The sequence below is a fragment of the Spermophilus citellus genome (assembly GCF_964194105.1).
Source record: "Spermophilus citellus genome assembly, chromosome: 3".
Lineage (NCBI taxonomy): Eukaryota > Metazoa > Chordata > Mammalia > Rodentia > Sciuridae > Spermophilus > Spermophilus citellus.
In genome coordinates this window covers 16,607,428-16,632,430 of record NC_138184.1, presented here as the reverse complement: position 1 = coordinate 16,632,430, position 25,003 = coordinate 16,607,428, and the positions used below count along the sequence as shown (strand labels likewise).

The following is a 25,003-nucleotide window of genomic DNA, read 5'->3' as shown; positions in this document are numbered from 1 at the left end:
GTCACCCACAGGAAATAGAGGAAATGCTCTGGGCTTGGCATGTGGCCTGTCTCCTCCTGCCTTGCTTTCCTGCTTGCCCCTCTGTGAGGGGTCGCCTGCCTTGCCCAGGGCCAAGGGGAGGCAGTGCCTGGTCTCCTCCTGTATGTAGGGAAGTTTTCTGCTGAGGCAGTGGCCCGTCCCACCTTGAAGGCTCCCGCGCAGCCCCACCAGCACCGGCACATTCTCCCGTGGCTGCTGACTTCCAGAGTGGCTCTGGTGTTTGCCTTGGGAGTGCTGTCACGGGGCCTGTTTGCACGGCCCTGTTTGCGCCTCAGTTTCCCCTTCTGTAAGGAGCAAGAGTTCAACTTGCTCTGGAGGTTGTGGGGACCAAGTGGAGTGTCATGTGAAGAGTCAGTTGGGTAGCATAGTGGCTTTAGATGGCAGGTTCATTGCTGTCACACTGGGAAGAAGCTGAACGCCCTGGGGTCTCCACACCCCCCATCTCCTCCCATCCAAACTTCCCACATTGTCCTTTGTGACATTCAGACATCTGCCAGAAACAGCAGGTAGCAGCTCGTGGAGGAAGGCCCCTCCTGGTACGAGCAGCTGGATCCTGCTCCTCAGCTGCCTGCCTGATTTCGCCACCTACATCAGGTCAGAAGATCCTGTCGAGGCCCCAAGTCGACCTTCCTGCAGGGCCCGCCCTGGCTGCTTCTCTCCGAGGCTGAGTCTTCCTCCCAGTCTGACCAACAGGGGCCACTTTCCCGCCTCTTGCTCAGTGCAGATTCCCCTGAAGTGGCTACACGTGGGGGAGGGGCTGGCTCTGCCTGCTGAGCCCTCTTCTCTCAGTGGGTGGCACTGCCTCCATGCAGTCTGCCAGTCTGTCCCATAGCCTGATAGCTCTCCTCCCAACCCTGGTGGCAGCTGGGAGCCCGCAGGCCTGGGTTCCTCTGGTCCTGAAGGGAGGGGAAACAGGCTGTGGGGCTCATGCCACGACCCAGGGCAGTCAGGTGGGCACTGCGCCCTGTCTGACGCAGATTGGAGTGAGCCTGGAACAGGGGACCCACCGTCCCCACCCGAGGTGTCCTGCAGCTGCCACCAGCTCCCCTTTGCACCCCAGCAGCCAGGGCACTGGTTGATGTGCCTGTGGGGCCTAGCCCTCCCCTGGACACCTCTGGGTCTCGTCACACTGGGTGCTGACCTTTGATAGCACTTCTGTTGCTGTCTTTTCTGATTTTCAAGTCCTGGGCTCCAGGTTCTGAGATAGTACCTTCCTAGAGGCTCTGGGTAGGGACCTGGGGAAGCGAGGGGGCTCCCAGGCTCTGAAGGCAGAGGCCTGGGTCCAATAGCAGTCATCTAGAATGTGCCCAGAAGGCTAGGGCTTGGGTGCTGTGATGATTGCAAGGGGTGGGGCTGGGCAGAGCGGCCCTTTCTGCCAGGCGGGGGGTGGGGTGGGGAGGGGGGGAGGCCTGTGCGCTGGCTCTGGGCTCTCTGGTCCTTGGGCCTGTGTCTCCTGGATGAATTTCTGGTGCTGATATTTGTTTCTGACCTCCCACTTGGGATGAGAGGCTGGGAACTCACTTCACTCTTATAGGGCAGGTCACCTCACCTCCCAGCAGTCTGTGGGACTGTCTCCTGTGGGGCCACCGCCAACTGAGACAAAAGAGCAGAAAGAACTGTGAGGAGTGGGCTTGGGGCTGGGGTGTGGCTCCGTGGCCTGGTGGCCTGACGCTTGCCTGGCGGTGGGGCAGGGGGGAGTGGTCAGGGATGGGTGGCGGTGGGTCTGCAAGCCACCTTCCTGTTTAGCCTGCTGTGGCCCTGGGCATGGAGGTGCCCGGGCCGCGCCTTCCCTCCCTGGTTCTGGGGGGCTCTGAGTGCACCCGGCCGTGCTGCCCTGGGCCCGCCCCCCCGGCTCTCCAGGGGTTGGGTGGAAGCTCATCCAGCTCCCTGCCCTTCTCAGCGGACGTCTCGCTCTCGTAGCGGTCTCTGTTTGCTGCTCAAGGTGAAGCAGCTTGCCCTGTATTTGGGGAGTCTGGCCCTCTCCGCTCTGGCCAGCAGTCCAGAAGCAGCCTTGGCTTCGGAGGGGACAGAGGGACCATTATGCTGTCAAGAGCCCAGGGTGAGCTCCTCAGAATTGTGGCACAGAGAGCGTCTCTTCTGGAAGGTGCTGGCAGAGCTTCCCAGCACGGCCCGTGGGCAGCTCTAGTGACAGTGGTTCTTCTCATCACCTGGGTCCCCGAGCGGCCCTGTAGGATGTACCCTGCCTTTCTTCTCTCTCAGACAAGCCTCTGGCCTTACAGAAGTGGTTTGTTTCCATGAGCGCGGACCCTGCCTTCCCTCCTGGTTCCCTGTGGCTGGGTCTCCATGCAGGTGGGCAAGGAGCCTGGCTTACCTCCGCTTGCCACTGCCAGCTTTAGGAGCCACACTGGATCAGAGCGACAGGAACAGAGCGCAGCAAGGGGGCGCCTACATTGGAGGTAGGCGGGAGAAGGCAGCTGGGCCTGGGGGTGGGCTGGGGCTCAGCTCCCTTCACCAAGCTGCCCTCCTGGGCCTCAGTGCCTCCCTCCTCCTCCTTCAGTCGTTGAAGGGCCGGGGTCACCTCCTGAGAGGTGGTGAGCCGGCGAGCGGTGTGCAGAGAAGAACAGGAGAAGCCAGGCAGCCCCAGCTACTTGGGGGTTGAGCCAGTTTGGGCAGCTTAGTGAGACCCTGTCTCGGAATAAAAAGGGCTGGGGGTGCAGCTCAGTGGTAGAGTGCCCCTGGGTTCAGTACTGGGAAGTGGGGGGGCAACATGTGATGTGACCCAGTAACGAATTCACTCCATTAATGCAGTAGTAATAAGACCCAGTGGCCGATCTAACTGTCATAATTAGTGGTGAGCCGAATGTCATTTTAAGGTATCAACACAACCATCATTAAAAGCGTATTCAAGGACTGGGGCTGTAGCTCAGTGGCAGAGCGCTTGCCTAGCATGTGTGACGCACTGGGTTCAATCCTCAGCACCACAGAAAAATAAATAAAGATACTGTGTTTATCTACAAATAAATAAATATTTTAAAAATATTTTTAAAAGGTGATCAATAGTGCTATTAAAAAATAAAGTGTATTAGGTCCCCGGCACCCCCCACAGCCACAAAAGTGTATTAGAGCCGGGTGTGGTGGCACACGCCTGTAAACCCAGCAGCTCGGGAGGCTGAGGCAGGAGGATTATGAGTTCAAAGCCAGCCTCAGCAACTTAGCAAGACTCTGTCAAAGTAAAATGGGGTGGGGATGTGGCTCAGGGGTTAAGCACTCCTGGGAACAAAAAAGGAAAAAAAAAGTGTATTAGAGTCACAGGCCTGTACTGTCCTCTAGTTGCCTCCTGCCTCTGTAAAGGAAGAAAATGCAAATAAGCCGAAGTTCGTGGAGAGTGGAGGCAGATTTTCTTCTCACTCAAATTGAAGGACTTCCCAAGCTTGAGCTGCCAAGCTGTGTCCTAGCAGAACGGACTTCCTCAACTGGGGGCCTGGGGCACTGGTGTGCAGAGGGCTTGTTAGTCACTGTTGTTACGATGAACGGGGAGGCTGCTAGGTCTTGAAACTGGGCCTCCTCAGAACACTGTGGCCACTCAGGGTGCCAGACCTTAGTGGGAATGAGTCAAGAGTGGGTGCCCAGGACCAATTTGGGTCAGTGTGCACATTGAAGATGTTAAGGATGGTGATGCACTTCAGACCACTGTGAAGGGCAGTGCTCACGTCTGTCTCTGTGAGTATTAGAGACACAGAACCAGCACGCGTGCGTATACACGTATGCACGGAGAAAGAGATACAGAGAGAAGTTCATTTTAAGGAATTGGCCCAAGTGGGGTCCTGGGGTAGTCTGTGATTTGCAGGGCAGGCCAGCAGGCTGGAGACTCAGGGCAGGCTTGACATTACAGCCTGGGTGTGAGGGCAGGTCGGAGGCAGAATTCCTTCCTCCTGGCACCTTGGTGTATTCTTCTCTGGGTCTTCAACTGATTGGACGAGGCCCACCCACAGCCTGAGGGAATCATGCTTTACTCAAAGTCTACTGATTTGAATGTTAAACTCATGTAAAAATAACTTAATGGCAACATCTGGACTGATGTTTTTCACCCAACAGCTGGGCACCATAGCTTAGCCAAGTTGCCATAGGAGATTAACCATCACACTGCTGGAGAATGGGAGAAGGATGTCTACCAAGGGCCGATGGTGAGCTGTGGACAGTGGTGCCATGCCCAGGGCTGTGGGTGTGGAGCAGGGTCTGCCGGGAGCTGCATAGGGAGAAGAGGGGCTGCAGGGGGAAGCCCTGTCTGGGCCATCAGAGTAGCCATTCAGTGAGGGGTGGGTGGACCCTGAGAGCCTCCAGCTGGAGGTCACCCTGCGGCCCTCAGCTGGGACCACGCAGCACGTTTGGTCAGGTGACACTGGCAGACCTGAAGCACCGCCACCTCTAGGAAAGAAAGATGGAAGATTCTGCCTTCCAGAAACGTCAGAGCCCTAAGCGTCTGAAAATAGCGAAGTTTGCAGGTTGAGGCAGCTGATGAGGCCGGCTCTGCTTCGGGGGAAAATGACACGAGGATGTTGCCAAGTCAGGTGACAGCGTGGAGGTGAGCAGTGGCCTGAAGTAACGTGTGGATAATGGAGAGGGGCTGGTGGCTGCTGTGTTGGCGTTGGAACACACTGAACGGTGGTGTCGTGGGGCGCGGCATGCAGCCTGCTCGCCATGGCTCGGGACAGCTCGTGTGCACAGGAGCACAGAGGGGGGTGCGCAGAGGGAGTGTGCGGGGGCTGGTGGGGAGAATTTCCCAGCAGCCCGCATGGGGCTGAGGGGGTGGCCCGTTCCTGTACTGTTCCTGTGCTTTCGAGATTATTTCCAGATTGTGTCCGGGGAGAAAGCCAGGCCGAGGCCCTCTCTCAGATGCAGCTGCCATGTCCTACCTGGTCCCACCAGACCCGTGTGCAGGGTTAGAGACCCTCAGGACCGTGGGAGCGTGCTCAGTGCATCAAGGCCTCCACTCACCAGGTGCAGACTCAGGTGTCTTTGTGCCTGTCATTGGCCCCAGGGGTGAGCAGTGGTGGGGTGGACTCCTTCCTCCTGAGTCTCACTTTCAGGAGGGCAGAGACAGCTCTGCACACTGGTCCCCCAATGCCCTCCTCCAGGCATCTAGTGAGTGAGCCTGCCCTGGCAGGTCAGAAGCCTCTGACCCGGCGGATGAGTTGGTTGGGGAGCCAGGGAGGAATGCTTTGGATGGTGGCCCAGGAGGTCACAGTGCTTTGCCGAATACCAGGTAGGGGGCCAGGGTGGGCCCCTCCAGGGGCTACAGAGCCAAACCTGCTGGTGCCATTGGCCACAGTCAAGGCCTTCTGTGTGATATGACAGGTGCTTGGGCAAGACCCCCCTTTGAGGAGGCCAGAGAAGCTGCTAGAGCTGGCTGGGAAGAGGTTTGTGGCCTGGATGGCAGGGGCTGAGCACCTGGGCCTGCAAGATTTGAGCTGGAGGAAGTCACAGAGAAGGAAGCCATGGGTGGACAGGGACGGGGGCGGGGCAGCTGGGGTGGTGGGGTATCGCCAGCTCCAGGTCTGTTCAGGCCTGCACTGCTTTCCTTTTCCCTCTCCATAGTGGAGGGGTTGTCTGGTGTGACAGGGCTTGAGAACTTGTTCCCGGATACTTCTGGAGTTGTGCAGGGCTCCCAGAGCACCCGCTGCCTTCTGGCGTCTGTGCATGTCAGCGTCTAGGGGCAAGCATCTGAGGCTTATCTTTTTTTTTTTTTTTAAGGTCTATCTTATTTCTTATTTATTTATTTATTTATATGTGTTGCTGAGGATCAAACCCAGTACCTCACATGTGCAAGGCAAATGCTCTGCTACTGGGCCACAATCCCAGCTCCTGAGGCTTATCTTGTCACCTTGAGCCTGTCATTTTTGTTTGAATCAGACACTTTTGTTTGGAGTCAGGTGACAGTACATTCTGTAAAAAGGCAGATTATGGCCAGGCATGGTGGGGTACTGTAATCCCAACAGCTCAGGAGGCTGAGGCAGGAAGATCACAAGTTCAAAGCCAGCCTCAGCAATTTATCGAGACGTTAAGCAACTAGAAACCCTGTTTCAAAATAAAAAACAAGAAGGGCTGGGGATGTGGCTCAGTGTTTAAGTGCCCCTGAGTAAAATCCCGGTACCAGAAAAAAGCAAATTCCAAACATCTGGCTGCCTCCTGCCATCAGGCAAGCCTTCTCCCACGGGCGGGTGATGAAAACAGATGTGTAGATATGGGGACACCTGCCCCCTGCAGCTTCAGCCCAGAACACCGATTAGCCAGTTATGGAGAGCTGATAGGTGTTTGAAGTAGGGAGTCTGTCAATGTGGAAGGACAGAAGAAAAGACACACCGTGAAGGAGCAGCCTGCAACCCCTCACTTTGGAAGGGTCCTGGGTTTGAGCTCACGCACCATTACTGAGTGGGCAACCTTGAACAAGGCGCTGGCCTTTCTGAGCCTAGGTGCCCTCATCTGCTTGATGGTGGTTCTCAAAGTGCTCAGCCCTGTCCATAGAAGACTTATATGTAATATAAATTATTATTATATATAAGACATATAATCAGGCTTTTGAGGGTGTGTGGGCACCAGGCACCTGGCAGATCGTGACCTGCTCCTTCCCTGAGAGAAGCTGGGAGGGTGCAGTACCACCCAGAGCCCTGCCTTCTGAGTTCCCCGGCCTCTCAGATACACTCTTGAGTTTTTGGGGACTTGCTGTGGATGGGCCCTGGCAACATGTGGCCCACTTGAATAGAAACTCCTGTGGGTGGTTGTTTTTTTTTGTTTTGTTTTTTGTTTGTATGGGGAATTGAACCCAGAGGCGCTTAACCACTGGGCCACATCCCCAGGCTTTTTTGTATTTTCTTTAGAGACAGGGTCTCACTAAGTTGCTAAGTGCCTCACCAAGTTGCAAAGGCTGGCTTTGAGCCAGAGATCCTCCTGAGCCACTGGGATTACGAGCATGAGCTACCTCCTGTGGGGTTTGAGAGTGTCATGTGCTTCTTGCTATGTGGTCTTCTCCATGGGCCCTAAGGGCTTCGCAAGGGTGCCCTCTGGATTCTGCATTCTGGGGCAGGAGTCCAGTTTGGTGACGATTCTTGTTATGCTGTGTGGTCATCTTTCTGGAAAGAAATAAGTTGGCAGGTCTTGGTGTATGCTAACTTGAACACAGGCTGATCGTTGTGAGACAGGACCCAAGAGGAGAGGCGGCCTGGGCAGACCCTCTGGAGCCCGTTCTCAGGGGTGCTGGCAGGTGGCGGGTAAAGGCAAGAGCCTGTGCTGCCCTGCTGGCTGCTGGCACCCTGGTGGATTGTGCTTGGCATGGGGCAGGGATAGCAGGCAGAGGTCTCCTGGTATTAGAAGCTGGTGGCTGGAATTACAGCTGGATGGGGCAGGGTGGGGCCTGCTCACTGGGTCCTGCTGAGTACAGTCTGAGAGTACAGACTGCACTCTGTTTATCTGGGTAAACAGAAGAGCCTGTTGTTCTCAAGATAAAACACCTGGGCCTCTCAGAAACCAAGTGCTTGACTCCACGGGGACCCGAAGCTGTTCTTCCAAGGGGCGGCTCAGCTCTGTTGGTGATGCAGCCTGAGTGCTGGGCAGCCCTGTGAGTCCTTGTCCCAGAGTCATTCTGGAGGTGGAGGATGTAGTACAGTCCCACCTTGACCACATCAGGTTCTGTTTCTTTTTTTTTTTTTTTTTAAAGAGAGAGATAGAGGGGGGGGGGAGAGAGAGAGAGAGAGAGAGAGAATTTTTTAATATTTATTTTTTAGTTATCGGCGGACACAACATCGTTGTTTGTATGTGGTGCTGAGGATCGAACCTGGGCCGCACGCATGCCAGACGAGTGCACTACCGCTTGAGCCACATCCCCAGCCCCAGGTTCTGTTTCTTAAAAAAAGAAAGTTAAAAAGATGCAGAATGAGCTCTGCAGAGGGGCAGATAAGATGAATCACAAGAGCAGGGCCGGGGCCAAGTCTCAGGGCCTCCAGGTACCAGCCCGACAAGGAGGCACCGAGAAAGGGCGCAGATTCTGCTTAAGAGGTGGCATCCTTCTCAGAACCCTACGTCTCTGAGGGCCTCAGGGGTGGCCTTGGTGAGGTGGCCAACGACTGAGACTGATGGACCATTCACCCCGGGTCCTGGGCATGTTCCCCAGCCCTGCCTGCCCTCTCCTGGGGTCTGCTGGTTCAGGGGGCCCTCGCACGCTCTGTTCACCACGCCTGCTGATACTCCTTGGCTGCACTCCCCAAACCTGGAACCAGAGCGTCCCTCCAGGTTTGTATCAACAGGCCAGGGTCATGAGGCCAGCACCCAGCCTATTCCTGGGGCCTTCCCACTGAATCTCTCCTCCAGACCCTGCCAGCACAGGTCCCCAGCCCAGGGGCCGCGTCTTGGGGAGGCAGCCTGTGGGTGTTTGTGCTAAGAGGTCTCTCTCTCTCTTTTTTTTTTTTTTTATATGAGAGAGGGGAGAGAGAGAGAGAATTTTTAATATTTATTTTTTAGTTCTCGGCGGACACAACATCTTTGTTGGTATGTGGTGCTGAGGATCGAACCCGGGCCGCACGCATGCCAGTCGAGCGCGCTACCGCTTGAGCCACATTCCCAGCCCAACTAAGAGGTCTCTTGCTGCCCTTGAGGTCGGTGGAGGGATGGCCAGGCTGTGGGGGAAACAAAAGCCAAGGGCCTTCAAGGTGTTTCCTACCTGGTGGTTTTCCCAGTGACCGTGACGGGGTGCAAATGTGGGCAGGGGATGCCCTCTGTCTCCCCCAGAGGCCTAACGTGGACCACCCGGGCTTGGGTGGGTGGGCTGGTCCTGGACTTGTGGGTTCCCTGTATGGAGATAGGTTCCTGAGGTGGGGGTTCATGTGCAGGGAGTGGGGAGGGGAGGCTGCTGGAACTGTGCCCCAGGCAGGGCCGGGAGCTGGCCAGGCAGGCAGTTAGGTATTGAGGCTGAGACAGGGGGAGGTTCTGAGGGTCCAGCCAGAACCGGACTGAGCCCTAAGGCAAGGCTGCCCAAGGGAAGTGGCCTGAAATACAGACAGGTCAAGTGCCTGACCTGAGGGGGCCTACTGGGGACAGCTGTCCAGTCCTTGGGAATGGTTTTCATAAAGTTAAACCCTTCCTGTGAGCAAGTGGAGGTCCTGGGCAGTCACCAAATGAAACGAAACCCTGCCTGTGAGTGTTACAGCCTTTTCTTCATTAATCTCTCAAACTGGAAACAACTGTTGTTCTTCAGGGTGAATGAATGAACAGAAGGTGGCATATTTACTCAGTGGGAAAATGCTCAGCAATAAAAAGGAATGAGCTTCCCAGAGAGCCACATGGATGAATCCCAAAGGCATTATGCTAAGTATGAGTGGTGGATGGAACAATGATCTCAGTAGATCTCTGGAATCTGCGACTGTGACCTAATATGGAAAAAGAGACATTGCAGATGGAATTAAATTAAAGGTTTTGAGAAGGGGAGATTGTCCAGAATTATGCTGGTGGGCCCTATATGTCATCCTAGTGTTATCCATTTAGGTACTGGTACTAGGGATTGAACCCAGGGGCACTTTACCTTGGAGCCACATCCCCAGTCCCTTTTATTTTTCACTTTGAGACGGGGTCTTGCTAGTTGCCAAGGCTGGCCTTGAACTTGCAGTCCTCTTGCTTTAACCTCTTAGGTGCTGGGAATTCAGGTGTGCGCCACCACGCCTATCTGTCATAGTGTCCTTATAAAAGAGAGGGAGATTTGGTCCAGACTGAAGAGGCAGTAGCCACAGGATTGGAGAGGTAGAGGTTAGGGTGACGCAGCTACAAGCCAAGGAACACCTGGGATCGTGAGGCCAGGGAACATTGTCCCTGAGAGCCCCCAAAGGAGGACACCTGCTGACACCACAGTTTCAGCCTAGCAATACTGACTTCAGATTTCTGGTCTCCAGATCTAAGAGAAAATGAACTTTTGTTGTTTAAAGCCACCCTGTTTGTGGTCATTTGGTGCAGTAGCCATAGGATAATCATGGTGGGTTCCATTTACATGAGTTTTCGGAAGAGACAGAATCACAGGGACAGAAAATGGATCTGAGATTGCTGGTGCCTGTGTGTGAATGGAGGGTTTGGTTCCGAGTCTGCTCATGGGAAGTCCAGCAGAAAGGAGCTGGCCCATGATGCTCTGGCAGTATTTATTTGCAGACCCCAAAAAAGCAAGCAAAACTCATAAGAGGGTGTTAGGGCCCCTAATGGTCTGTGTGGTCTTTTCTAATTGTCAAGGTTTCTTTTTTTTCTTTTGTGGTGCTGGGGATGGACCCCAGGGCCTTGTGCATGCGAGGTGAGCACCCTACCCACTGAGCTAGATCCCCAGCCCTCTGAAGGTTTCTCAAAAGACTTTTTTTCCATAAGCTTCTGAGCTTCTCCATGAATTTAGATAGAAGTACCCACTCTGCCGGCTCCCGTGTGGCTCACCTGGCTCACGGCAGCTTGAAGTCCCTTTGTTGGGACTTCCTCATCCGGTCACAGCTGGTGTCATCCTTCCAGCAGAAAGGAGGAACTGCCAAGGGCCCACCTCCCTTCTATGCTTTGACCTGGTGGTGACCATGATCTCTGGGCTTCTCAGGGTAGAACATGTAGGTTCAGCCAGACCTACTGGGCCCACCTTCCCCCGGCTCGTGGCTCACAGTCTAAACAGCCCTTGTGTCCCACTCTAATCCTGCCAGGAAGCCAGGGAGGTTTCCTGAAAGATGTTTCTCAATCGTCTTCGCTTTACTGGAAGGTGGGGGGCTGTTGCCAGGAGGCTGCTGGCCGGGCTTCTTCCCAGGATTAACCTCCTCTCTTCAGCCCCACATGCCTCTGCAAAGCGTGACCCAGCTCTGTCAAATCAGTGCGTGTGAACTGACATTTGCTCTGTAGAACCAGCAACACACTCTTAGAGAAGATCCAGATGCCCTTCCTTCCCTGTTTCCCCGTCATGGGGTGTGTGTGTGTGTGTGTGTGTGTGTGTGTGTGCGCGCGCGCATGCACATGCACCCATGTAAACAGCAGGGGACTGTGCTGTCCAGGCAGAATTAGCATCCAAGCCAAGGGAGTGCTTCTGGACCCCAGGGAGGGGATATAGGCATTGTGTGCCCTCAGGCAGCCTGTGGGGTACAGCTAGGGTCTCATAGTCCCCCAGGCTGGTGGCAGGTGTCCCAGGGCTCTGTTAAAATCAGGCCCCGCCCATTCACGTCTCTCCTCTTCCCTTTGTCCTACTCTCAATATTTTGTTTTGTTGGAGCATTTTAAAAACTATCCCAGATATCTTTTCTGTATACCCTTGACCTTTCTAATGACAAGATTTAATGTCCAGAGATAAGGACTTGCTTTTTTTAACCTAATCTTGGCACATTTTCCACATTTGGCCCAGTCCACAGCCACTGTACTATCACTGGAGCCCTGCCCCGTGTACCTTCACCTGACCATGTCCCTGACGTTCCCACCGTGGCTGGGTAATCAGTGTCCACATGCTCTGGAGCCTGTGGTCATTTGGAAGGTTCAATCCTTTTTCTTCTCATCTGTTCTTATGGAACCAGGTCTCTTGTCTGTGGAATTTCCTGAGCTCTGCTGTGACGATCACCTCCCTGTGGCAGGGTCAGCCCCAGGGCTTCTCAGCCTGGCACTTCTGACAGTTGGAGCCAGATTGTTCTCCCGGGTAGGGGCGTCCTGTGCCTTGTGGAACATGGATCAGCGTAGCTGGCCTCCACCCACCAGATGCCAGCAGCACCCCCACCCTGTGGTGACCACAAATGTCTGCAGACACAGCCAGTGTCCCTGGGGCTGAGGATTGCTGATGTCACTTGATGCTTTTCGGCTGTACTTCTGTAAACTGGTCGCTAGGCCTGGAGGTGGATTTCATAAACCACTTCCTGTTGCTTCACCCTAGGAAGTACTCTTCTCTTTGGGGAGAGGATCAGGGGATTCTGGGTCATGGAGAGGTTCCTTCTGTCCTGTTCTCAGACCAGCAGTGAGTGTTCAAGGTTTCCTCCCCCTGCCTCATGCCACCTGACACTGCCCCCCCCCCTCCCCCTTTCCTTCCGCAGATATCCCTCTCTTGAGGTGTGTCTCTTCATGGAGGGACACTGCCTGAGGTGGTTCCTGAGTGTGCGCCCCAGTTCCAGCAGGTATCCAGGCCGAGTGACAAGATGCCCATGTCTCTGCTGTGCCTCTTTGAGACATGTCCTCTATGAGAGGCTTCTCAGCCTACACGTAGCCTGGCCCCCACCTTCCCACCTGTCCTGGACAACGCTTCTGGCCCTGGTGGTCCATCTATTGTGACTCTGCCAGGCCTCGAGACTCATGGCTGGGGCCCTTGGCCCAAAGCAGAGTACCAGGGAGTTGTATCTGTCTGTGGGGGCTCCTGGCTTATCCCTGTGCCAAGCTGCTGCGACACAGACCTTTAACCCACAGGGGCCTGATTTGACTCGTGAACTAGAGAGGGTTTGGGGGAGGATGTCACCTCTGACCCTGCAATGGGGGTGACATGATCCCTCAGAGGGCCTGTGGAGTCTGGGTGGGTGGGGTATCCAGGTGTGCAGACAGTGGGGAGGAGTGTCCTTTCCTTCAGTTACCCAGTGACTTCTCACATCCAGCCCCAAAGCTACTGCAGTGACCAAGAAACAGTGCCTATTGTTACCAGTGCCACAGGCTAGTTTGGGCCCTTTGTCCTGTTGTTTAGATGAGAATGACATTGGTGGGCCCTGACTCTGAGTTGTGGGGTCCTGGAGGGAGCAGACAGCCCGCCATGCCCAGGTGGGTCCAGGGTAACACCTGATTCTGCCTGGCTCGACTTGCGATCTGGGCTCTGGCTACCTGCTTGTAGATGCCCATCTGCTGATGCCCTCTGGGTGCAGCGGGCAGCCCTGGAGCGCCCACACTGTCGCTGCCCACCATTTACTCTTAGGGCACAGTGCCTTGGGCTGCCTCCCGCAGTCCAGCCCATTTCCCCTCCTAGTCCTTGTGTTCTTGTCACTATCCATAGTGCCACCTTTAGAACCTGAACTTGACTGTTGTTTTGAGTGCCTCAAAGGGTATTTATAGAAAAGAAATGAGCCCGCCTCGTCTGGGTCCCACATGCCCTCTGCCCAGCGTGCCCTCCGGGTGCAATCCGTGTGTCTGTGAAATTCAAGGTTGGCTGTGTTTTACCCTCAGTGCTCTGGAGACATCCTTGGTTGTTGTTGGGCCTGTGACCGAGGTGTGGGGAGTGCATGGAGTGTCGGTTGGGGCTGCGCTGACCTGCCGCTGCCCCCCCCCCCCCCCCCCCCGCAGTTCTTGGTTTTCGTGGTGGGGCTGATGAGGCTGCGATCTGTGAATTCGTAGTGTTCATCACATTTGTGGATTTGGAGTCATTACTTTTTTTTTTTTTTTTTTTTAATTTTTATTTTTTAGTTCTCGGCGGATACAACATCTTTGTTGGTATGTGGTGCATCTTTGTTGGTATGTGGTGCTGAGGATCGAACCCAGGCCGCACGCATGCCAGGTGAGCGCGCTACCACTTGAGCCACATCCCCAGCCCTTTTTTTTTTTTTTTAAGAGAGTGAGGAGAGAGAGAGAGAGAATTTTTTTTTTTTTTTAATATTTATTTTTTAGTTCTCGGCGGACACAACATCTTTGTTGGTATGTGGTGCTGAGGATTGAACCCGGGCTGCACGCATGCCAGGCGAGCGCGCTACCGCTTGAGCCACATCCCCAGCCCCGGAGTCATTACTTTTTGAGATGCTTTGTCCATCCTTTGGGCTCTGATGTGAGTCCGTTGTGACTTTTTGGTTTGGTTTGGTTTGCGTGCTGGGGAGCGAACCAGAGCCTCTCATGCTAGGCAGACGCGCCAGCTCTGAGCCACACCGCAGCCCCAGTTCTGCGTATGGTGGACCTCATGGCCAGCGTCCCCCTCATCACCGAGGCTAGGCTTATTTTCCTTTAGGATGTCCATTCACTGTGTGACTCATTCTGGTAGTTTCTGTGGTTTTGTCTCCATTCACTAAGCTTTTCTTCTGCAGTGTCTGCTGTTCATTCCTCCTGGTGAACTTCTCATTTCAGATGTGTTTCTCTGTTGCGGTGCGTCTCTCCTGGTCCCTCCTGTTTCTCTTCTCATCAGTTCAGGTGTGGTTAATGTAAGCCCTGGACCCCACCCTTCTTCTTTGGAGCAGCATGTAGCGACAGGAGTTGGATCAGGAGTGGGTCAGCCTTACTCTGTTGCCCAGGCTGAGATCAAACCTGTGACCCTCCTACGTCGACTGGGATGACAGATGTGTGCCACCACACCTGGCTTTCCGGAGCCTTTGTTATTGATTTTTCTTTACTTATCTGTTTATCTGGTACTGGGATTGAACCCACAGCGTTGAGCATGCGAGGCAAGCCCTCTACCCCGAACTATGTACCCAGTTCAAGCTTTTAAAGTTTATAATAGCGAATCTGAAGCTCATCTCTTAATTCTTTTTTTTAACATTTATTTTTTAGTTGTAGTTGGTCACAACACCTTTATTTCACTTATTTATTTTTTTTTATGTGGTGCTGAGGATCGAACCCAGGGTCTTGAATGTGCGAGGCCAGCGCTCTACCGCTGAGCCACAACCCAACCCTCATCTCTTAATTCTGCCTTCTGTCCTCTGGGCTTGCCTCTACTGACTGACTTTTTCCCCCGACCCCGGGGTCATGCTTTGCAGCTTGGAGTGTGTTTGGAGGATTCTGTTTTGGGGTGCTGGACTTCCTGCCCTTGCTGTGTTCCTGCTGCTGCCTGCAGTTTGATCAGGAGTGGGTCAGTCGGTCCCTTGGAATTGTTTTCCAGCTCCTTTTAATAAGGGGAGCTGAGAGAGGTCTTTACCCAGGGCTAGTTTAGCTGTCCCACTGAGTGCCCTCGGTGTCTCCAAGGCTCCCAGCCCTGCCTCTTGAAGTGTCTTCTCAGCCACAGCCACTCAGGCCTTGTGCAGGTCCCAGTCCCTGCTCCACCTCTCTGGGGTCTCTGCCCGCATGTCCCAGCCCCTTTGACCTCCTCAGTCTCCTACTGCCTCCCCACCCTGGGCTCCCCACACCTGTGGGCTGGAGGCTCCTCAGGAGTGCTCTGGGCTATTGGGGATCCCTTCACTCGTCCCCTCTCTGGGCTCCCGTGCCCACTGTGGGGAGCCATGGCTGCACTGTCCGTCCCAGATCCTGGCCTACATGGGTGCTTGCTTGTGTGGGGCCAGGGGGATTCTGCAAGGCAGCCATTTGTCCTTCGGTCTGTCCATCAGCAAACATGACCTGAGTCCACTGTGTGCCTGGCACTGTGCTAGACACCAGTGCTGAGTGGGGTAGACTCTGCTGTGTCCCAGGGCGCCGGAATTCAGACTTGCTGTGTTTAGACCAGTCGCGTGATCCTCTTTGAGCTCCCCAAGTTTTGTGGTGGCGTTCAGCGATTCTGCTGACAGACAGCTCTTGGCATGTCACCTACAGATGTGTTCCCAGAAACCCCCTCCCGCTTCCCCCTTCCCAGACGCGGGGGCTACAGTGCTGGTGGACGCAGGGCTGCCTGCTGCTCCCCGGGGCAGCTGGGTCTCAGCTCTCTGCACACTGCCCACAGGAGTCGGGAGGGCATGGGCCTGCGGCTGCAAGGCTGAGTTGCCCCTGCTTCTTAGGAGCCTTCGGAAACAGTCACCACTCAGGTCTTCCTGTGCTGCCAGTGTGCAGTACCACTGCTTCAGGGGCAGACCCAAGCACTGGCTCGGGAGGCCTTGCTCTGCACCTGCTCCTTGCTGGGCACCTTTCCGGACGCTAACTGGCATGGGGCAGGGCTGGGTGCTGCCCTGGCTGCTTGCCCCCAGGTCCTCAGGGTTGGCACCCAGCCTTTGCTGGGGCTTTGTGCATCGTGTGCCCAGCAGATACCCCTCGACTTCCTAGTGGGACCCACATTGTGTCTGCCCCCAGCTTGCTGACTGGAGCAGAAAAAGTCCTGGATGGTTCCACCCGCCTCAGGGGAGAGGGGAGAATGGAGGCCGGGGCTGCTTCTCCAGCAGGTGCTGAGACCGCCACATCCACAAGCAGCCTGCCTGAGACAAGCCCAGGAGGCAGGTTCCAGGAGAGCTCACAGGCTGGGGATGGGGCTCAGTCACGGAGGGTCGGCCTGGCACACGGGAGAGCTCGGGCTCCATCCCCAGCCTCGCCAAAAAAATAAAAAGGGGGGGGGCGCCATCAGATGCTGGGTTCTCCTCAGCCTGCCCCTCGCTCCACAGCTGACTTGCTGGCTGGGGCTTCATCAGTAGGTTCTCAGGTGACGGGGGTGTGCTGGGAGTCATTTAAAGTAAGTGTATTTGTTGGTTAGCAGCTGCTCAGTGTCACCTGAGGACTTTTGTTTAAGAAAACAGCCACCCTACTTTGATCGAAAAATAGATGCCATTCCAAGCCCCTCCCCTGCAGACACCGCAGACTGTGGGTGCCTGGTGGCCGCTTTGCTGGATGTTGGGAACACAGTTCTAGTGCACTCGAAAGCTCTTCAGAAAATTTGTTTTCTTAAATCTGTTACAATTTTTATTTTGTGGCATTTTTTTTAAAGAGAGAGAGAGAGAGAGAATTTTAATATTTATTTTTTCTTAGTTCTCGGCGGACACAACATCTTTGTTGGTATGTGGTGCTGAGGATCGAACCCGGGCCGAGCGCATGCCAGGGGAGCGCGCTACCGCTTGAGCCACATCCCCAGCCCCTTTGTGGCATTTTTTAAAAGGATGCTAGAACTCTTGAGCTGGGAGTTTGAGACAGGTGGACACATGTGGGTACTCGGGATACTCCAGAGTCAGAGGCTTCCTCGGCCCTCTGAGGGACACCCTTCCCCTGCGGTGCTGGTGGGCCTGTTTCCTCTGGGAACCCAAGGGATATGCAGGGGCAGGTGGGCCGCTTGCTAGCAGGTGCCTGGGTGGAGAACTTTGCAGAAGGGGTCAAGGCCACCTGCACTGTCATGGAGTAGCTGATAGGCTGACAGCCGTGGCCAGCCCAGCAGCTACAGCTGTGTTAACCAGACCACCTGCCTGGAGGGGCACCTCTGGTGCCAGGAGACAGGGCTTGCCCTTTGTCACACATGTTCCCTGACACTGGTTAATCTGACTGGTTGTCATCTGTTGGACACATGGGCTAAGGGCCATTATAATACAACTGTCATCATCAGGCACATTTGGGAACAGCGAGCAGTGCTCCTCCCTTTATTCTGTGTCTTGGGAAGCAGGTGCCCTGTCTGCCAGCCTGCACAGGGACTGTGACTTAGTCGGATATTGGTTTGGATGCCCATTTTTGTGAATGGCTGGACAGGTGGTATGCAGAGTGTTGTCCCTGTGTGTGTGTGTGTGTGTGTGTGTGTAAGAGACGGTCCTAGTGAAATGCTCTGTTGTTGACAAGAAGGGCCTCGTTTGCTGGAGGGAGGAGACACTACACAAGCTCACATGGCCAGGAGCCCAGATCTGTGTTGACAGCCAGGTCACGTGGGGACAGGCACTTGAGGTTGGCTGTCCCAGTGTTGCAGAGAAAGGCTGGGCTCTTGACTGCTGAGTCCTCTTCCTGGGAATACCCTTGGGAAGTGAGCAACTTTAGAGGAAGAGTCATCCAGACAACCCAGTTGGCATCAGCTACAGAAGGCGGTGAGTGCTTCACTGATGGCGGGGATGGCGGGAGAGCTGAGCCAGTTGAGGGTGCTGTCATTGGTGGCCCCACCACCAGACCCCCAGCACAGTCCTAGGATGGTGCACCTTCCTGGCTCCTGTGCCACATTGTGGCCCTGTCTCTGTCACGTGGTCATCCCACAGAGGTCTTGGCATGGAGTGAGCAGTAGATGATGGTGCTGGAGTAACGTGGGCCTGTGGAGGCTTGGGGGCCTGCTCCCTACCTGCTCTGTGCCACCCCAGCATCCCCAGACCCCGCTCCAGGCTGTACCCCCCTGGCTTCTCACCAGGAGCCCTTCCCTGATTCTGATCTCAGTCTCACACTCCCTGGCCCGTGAGGGCTGATGCTTCAGTGTCACAGAGGTCTTTGGAAGTGACGACAGGCAGGGTCACTCTGCTGTGGGGGCTCCTTTGTTCTGTGTGGATCTTATGTCTTTGCTGGTTTCCTTTCACCCGCTTCATCTCACTTGTGTGTTAAAAATGGTGAACAAGGCAGGGCCGTGGCTCAGTGGTGGAGCGCTCGCCTAGCGCGTGCGAGGCACTGGGTTCTATCCTCAGCCCACACAAATGTAAAATATTGTGTCCACCTATAACTACAAAATAAATATTAAAAAAAAATGGTGAATGGAGCCCGTGGACGTAGCTGAGTGTCGGAGTGTGAGCTGGGCGTGTGTGGCACTCGGGTTCAGTCCCAGCATGAATGGCCTACGTGTGTCCAGAGAATGTCACTCCAAAGCCCCCAGGTTGGCAAAGACCCGTGTAAGTCAAGAGGGCAGCCAGTGGCATCACAGAGGTATATAGTGTGCGTCCCATGAAGCACTCGCATTGTCAGTGTCTGGCCACCCGGGGCCACCCGTGAGCCCCCGTGTGACCCCTCCTGCTCCGCTCCTTGGCCCTGGAAACGAGTTGACCTGCTTGGTGTCTCCAGTTCTGCCTGTTCTGGGAATTTGTGGGTCTCTGCCACCTGGCTGGTGCTGAGGTTCCTCTGTGCGTGTCCGTGGCAGTCTGTTTTTTGTATTGCTGGGAATATTCTGCCGTGTGGGTCTCTCCACGAGTTGACAGACATTTGGGTTGTTGTCTCTTTTTGGACACTGTAGGAGACTACTGGGGAGGTTCAGGTGTAAGTTTTCAGTAAGAAGAGCATTCACTTCTCTTGGGTCTTCCCAGGAGCGGGAATGCTGGGGGTGTAAACTTCCCCAGCCTTTCCAGGGCCTGGGTGTGGGGCTCAGGGGTAGAGCGCTTTCCTAGCATGCTCCAGGCCCTGGGTTCCATGCCTGGTGCCAGGGGGGAGAAAAACACCTGCCAGACCTGTGTCCATCCCAGCTGCACTTTGTTCGTTGGCACTAGCAGCTGGCAAGGGTTCTGGATACTTCTGGATTCACTTGTCCCCACCAGCATTCGGTGTTATCCACCTCTTTGGTCTTCGCTGGCTGGCTGGGTGCATCCAGGGACCTCCCTGCGGTTAGGGTTTGCATTCCCTGAGGAGTCAGGGCACCCCCACGTCTTCCCACGCATCTATGGACCCCTGTAGGTCTTCTTCCTCAGGCCCATCCACAACTGAATTCCAAGCCATGGTCACTGAACACTGCACTCCTGAGGGCCCAGTCCGGCTGTGGTCCCGGCTAGGTGCTGCATATCCCCAAGGGCCTTGCCACCCGGGTGGTGGTCAGGCTGTGGATTGTGGGCCAGGGTCAGCCCTTTCTGAGCTGCCCTGCATCTGCAGCAAGGTGATGTTTGTGCCTGTAGTGTCTGGATCGCAGGACCCGCACAGGAGGGGGCCCTTGGAGCCTCTCCCTGGGTGCCATGCATGGCCACAGGGTCTCAGCTAGCCAAGTGACCCTCTTAGCTCAAGGCCATCGTAGAGCTAGTAAAGCCAGTCCCCTCACATTCCGCCCTGTCCCTGCTCGTGGTATCTCCTTTCATGCCCAGTGCTGGGCCTGGGCTCTGGTTCTTGTTCTCTGCACTCCTGTACCCCAGGCTGTTAGCATCCCTCCCTATGCAAAGGGGGAGCCTCGGCCATGGCCTCCAGCTGTGGACCTGGGAGGCGCCTGAGTTCCAAAGGGCAGACTCAGAACTGACCTGGGGTGTGGTGTTGTGTCTGCTTCTGTCCCCTGGAGCACAGGTGGTTTCTCTACTCCACTAGCCCCTGGTCTGCTCTGCAGAGGGCAGGATCGGCAGGAGGCCCCTGCAGACACAGTGGAGCTTTGCTTGCTGGGAAGACCTTTGACCAGTGGAGCTGGAACCAGGGTCTGAGTGGGGAGGCCAGAGTGCCAAGGAGAGGAGAGCAGGGGACACCAGTGGGCCTGGGTGGGTGTCTCGTGCAGGAAGACAGTTCTGGACCTTGAGGGGATGGGCAGGTGCAGGGGGGGATTGGGGGCTGGGGGTCGAGGTGACCAGTCCTAACCCTCCACGGATGGCTCTGGGACTCGGAGGGTGCCTGCTCAGGGCCCACGTTCTCTCCGCAGTGCCACCAGAGGTATGATCTCTGAGGAGCTAAAGCTTGTAGGTTTTTAGTACAGTTTTTTTTCTTTAGAAATTCTGATGTCCCAAGCAGGTGATAGACTGCTCAGAAACTGTGCTGGGGCGCTGGACAGATGGGGATCCCATCCTGCCGGCCGAGTCTGCCTGGGCTCTGCTGGCTGCTGCGCTCCGGGTTCCACCTGAAGGGCGTATTTAGGCGGGACTCAGCCAGTTTAGGGGACTAACGGGAACTGTGAGAATGGAGAAGGGCCGTCCCCACACGTGCAGGGGCTCAGGGAGTTTGTGTGATCTGGGTCGCTACATCCTGTCCTCTCTGTTTCCCGGTAGGACTGTGGGGCCACGACACCTGAGCCCTGATTCCCTTCTCTCTCCCCATGGGAGCCACAGGCCAACAGTGGCCTCTGAGGACATGGAACACATTCTTGATTCTGGACTCCTGGGCCTGCTGCCAGCCTCTCCCTGTTGCCCGCCTGTGAAGCTCCTGCTGACCCTTCCAAACCCCGCTTCCGGTGGCCTGCCCTGCAGTTTCCACACCCGAGCGTGTTTTCTTTCACCTTTCCTAAAATCACTGTCCTTGAGGTCCTGCTCCTTCATAATGGAAACTTGAGTCCACATTTCTAAAGGTCTTTATTGACACCCACCCCTCTTTTTTTTGCAGGATTCTCTGTCACTGAGACCATCAATCCGATTTCAAGGAAGCCAAGGGGTAAGTCTTTTGGCCTCAATCTATTTGCGCTCAAGGGAGCTCCGCCGCCTTCAGCCTGCGCTTGCTTCAGGGCATGGAGCAGGCTCGGGGCAGGCAGCGTTTTGGCCCTGTCCACTTCTGTGCCAGGTTGGGGCCCTGGGCCTGTCAGCCTGGCCTGTGTCCAGTTGAGGTCCTCTGAGTGGCCCTAGGCCCACGGCCACCTCAGCCAGGCTCCCAGTGCCCATGGCAGCTTGTTGCTGGGCAGAGGGCAGCTCTCCTCAGAAGGCCCCCTTCCTGAAGCCATTGCCACTGCGCCACATCCCCAGCCCCATTTTGTATTTTACTTAGAGACAGGGTCTCCCTGAGTTGCTTAGTGCCTCGCTGAATTGCTGAGGCTGGCTTTGAACTTGGGATTCTCCTGCTTCAGCTTCCCGAGCCATTGGGATTGCATGTGTGCGTGTGTGTGTTTGAAGTTGCCATGTTGTACCCATCCTTCCTCCCACCTGGGGCTCCTCACAGCAGGAGGGTGGACGAGATGGTCAGCGGATTTTCCAGAGCCCCTGGGTGCTGCAGTGTGTATCTTCAAGTGCCTGTGTGACCAGGTGTGAAAGGATCCATAGTAAGGAAGTCTCTGCAGCCCCTGAAAGGCTGCAGTCCCTAAGGTGGGTCAGAGGCCCCAGGCTGCCTTGGAAGTGTCTCTCTCCTCCGGAAATCCTCAGTTCCCCCTTAAGGCCTTCAGCTGTTGGGCAGGGCCACTCAGACCTGTGGGTCATCTTTACCTACTTCCACCCAATTGGTTGTAGATGATAACCACATTGATAGATACCTCTGTCACCCACCTGAACTGGAGTGCAGTGGATGGTGGGATTCCTGAATCTGTGGCTACCTTTTGGCCACCTCCCCTTTACCTTCCCCTGGGGATCAGAGGTCAGTGTCAAGAAGCGGCTGGCCTTGACTTGTGCTTGCTTGGCTCCACAGTGCCCCCTGGTGTTCAGAGCCATCCTGACCTCCTGAGCAGTAGGACATTCTTCCCTCCATCCCTCCTTCTCCTAGTCCACACGATGGGGGAGAGGCTGTCCACCAGAAAGGGCGTTTGCAGGTTGAACTTGATGTCAGGAGAACAGTGTCCTCCCTGTGGCCCAGGACAAGCTCGGCCACTGGTGTGCATGTCCTCCTAGTCTGAGCACACAGTGGCCCACCTCGCCACTACAGTAAGTGCTATGAGAGACAGGCCCCCAGGAAGCTGACATGCAGAGCCAACAGATTCTGTGGAGCTAGGTTCCCTGAGAACAGGGCCACCTGTGGCACATGTGGCCTCTGGAGTCACATACTTTGCTGCACTTGCCTTTTGCTCGTGTGCCCTTGGGCTTTCTGCCCTCTCGTGACACCATGGCTGTGGCTGTCTGGGGAGCACTTGTAAGCTTTTATCTCCAAGGGGAAATGAAACCCCACCTGGCTGGCCCCACCTCCAGAAATTATCAGCAAAATCCCAGTTGATGAAACAAGAAAGAAAAATAGCAGTTGTTTTCAAACAGCAGGGCTGTTCCATATGCTATGACTGTGTGTAGCAGTGGTGTCTGGATAAAGGTCTCTAGAAGGTCTACAGCACTTGTCTGAGGTCTCTGACCGTGTCCGTGTGCCTAAGAGGTGGATTCTACGGGAGTAATATTAGTGATGTGTCCAAGGGTTTGCCAACAGGCATGCTTGATGCTTTGTTGTGTGGAACAGAGATAACTTAGAAATGCCCTAAAAAATCAGGGGATAGGGGCTGGGGTTGTGCCTTAGTGGTAGAGCACTTGCCTAGCATGTGGGAGGTCCTGGGTTTGATCCTCAGCACTGCATAAAAGTAAATAAATAAAGATATTGTGTCCATCTACAATTAAAAGAAAGAAGGAAAGAAGGAGAGAGAAGAAAGAAAAAGAAAGAAAGAAAGAGAGAAATAAATAAATAAATAAAACTGTTTAAATAAAAAAAATCAGGGGATAGCCGGGTATACTGGCGCATGCCTGTAATACTGGCCACTCAGGAGGCTGGGGCAGGAGGATTACAAATTCAAGACCAGCCTCAGCAAGTAAGAAGTCTGTAAGCAACTTAGCAAGACCCTGCCTCAAAATAAAAGATAAAAAGGACTGGAGATGTGGCTCAGTGTAAAGGACCCCTGGGTTCAATCTCTGATACCAAAAAGTAATAATAATAAGGGGGTCTCAGAATTAGGAGCATCCTTATGCAGAGACCAAACAGCCTGGAAATCTCAGGTGGGCACAACCTGTAACTTAGAAAACACCTGGGTGTGAAGAGGAAGCAAGGCCCTTCACTGGGTGGCAGAGGCTGCTTGCTCCTGGACATCATGGTCAGCCACTCGAGTCACTCTCTTCAGAAAGCTTAATGTGCTTCTGCTCTGCGAGTTCACTGGGAACTGAACACAATGAAGAACACAAACGCTACCTGAGCGGCCCTCTGGCTGGAGAGATCCTGCTTGGTCAGAGTCTAGGTGCCTGCATGTGTTACATAGACACACCTGGACCCACACTGCCATCTGTTTTTATTCCCCCCCCCCTTTTTTTCCTTTTCAAGACTGAGGACCAAACTCAGGGCCTTGTGTGTGCTAGGCAAGCGCTCTGCCACTGAGCTAAATCCCCAGCCCTCTGTTTTTATTCTTTTTTTTTGTCTAATTTTTTTTTTTTTTTTTTTTTTTTTTTGTAGATGGACAGCATGACTTTATTTGCTTTTTTTTGGGTATGTGGTGTTGAGGATCAAACCCAGTGCCCCACACATGACAGGCAAGCACTCTGCCACTGAGGCCTAGCCCCAGCTCCAGCCCCTCCTGTTTTAATTCTTTAAGTTTAAAGATTTTCTTTTCTTTTTTCTTTTTCTTTTCTTTCTCTTTCTTTTCTTTTTTTTTTTTTTTTTCTCCAGTGCTAGGGATGAAACACAGGGCCTTGAACATGTGAGGCAAGTTCTGTATCACTGAGCTGCATCCCAGGACTTTTTTATTTTGAGACAGGGTCTCACTAAGTTGCCCAGGCTGGTCTCAAATTTGCAATCCTCTTACATCAGTCTCCCAGATTGCTGGGATCACAGGTATATGCCTGACAGTTTGTGTTGATATATGTATATATGTGTGTGTGTGTTTTATTTATTTTTTTGGTACCAGGGATTGAACCCAAGGTTGTTTAACCACTGAGCCATATCCCCAGCCCTTTTTTTTTTTTTTAGAATTTTTTATTTTATTTTATTTTATTTTTTTTAGTTCTCGGCAGACACAACATCTTTTTTGTATGTGGTGCTGAGGATCGAACCCAGGCCGCACGCATGCCAGGCGAGCGCGCTACCGCTTGAGCCACATCCCCAGCCCCTTTTTAGAATTTTTAATATTTATTTTTTAGTTCTCGGCGGACACAACATCTTTGTTGGTATGTGGTGCTGAGGATTGAACCCGGGCCGCACGCATGCCAGTCGAGCGCGCTACCGCTTGAGCCACATCCCCAGCCCTCCCCAGCCCTTTTTTTTATATCTTATTTAGAAACAAGGTTTCGCTGAGTTGCCAGTGCCTCTCTAACCTGCTGAGGTTGGCTTTGAACTTGCAATCCTCCTGCCTCAGCCTCCCGAGTTGCTGGGATTACAGGCGTGTGCTACCATGTCTGGCTAGTTTGATTTTAGCTGAGCAGAATATTGAGGGATTTTCCCCACTCCTTCACTGTCCTCCCTGACACCAGAACTTAATTTACCTCCCCCCCCCCCCCACACACACACACACCCTGCAGCAGAGACCTTGCAGAGCTCATCTGGGACATAGGTTGCAGAGGGACATGCTGGAAGGATTCTAGCTGAGACCTGGTCTGAGGCGGGACCAGAGCCCCCTGGTGGCCATGGGTCAGACCAGCAGCAAAGGCTGGAGACTGGAGTCCTTGGATGCCCTGAACCCCAAATAACCTGGAGTTGGGGCTGGCATCAGACATGGCAGCCCTGCAGTACTCCCCTGACGGCCCCTGGGAGATCCTAAGCACATTGGTCACTGGGACTTGACAGTAGCCTGAAAAGGGCAGCCGAGACCCCCTCCAGCAGTCACAAAGTGGTGGCCGCGCTGTGGGCTCTGGCCAAGAGCAGGGGTGAGTGCTCGGCTGACACAGGCTGTGCCTGCATCCCTGCCCTGCTGTCTCCCAGCTAAGGTTCCTGCTCCTCCCGCGGTGGCGGCCACTAGC

General features: G+C 54.5%; 1 protein-coding gene across 1 annotated transcript in view; it reads left to right on the top strand.

The window, feature by feature from the left end:
• ELL (elongation factor for RNA polymerase II) overlaps positions 1-25,003 on the top strand; it is a 67,330-nt gene that overhangs the window by 23,199 nt on the left and 19,128 nt on the right. The window contains exon 2 of the mRNA XM_081284950.1: positions 20,775-20,822. Within this exon, the coding sequence (XP_081141076.1) occupies positions 20,775-20,822 (48 nt within the window). The remainder of the gene's footprint in view (positions 1-20,774; positions 20,823-25,003) is intronic.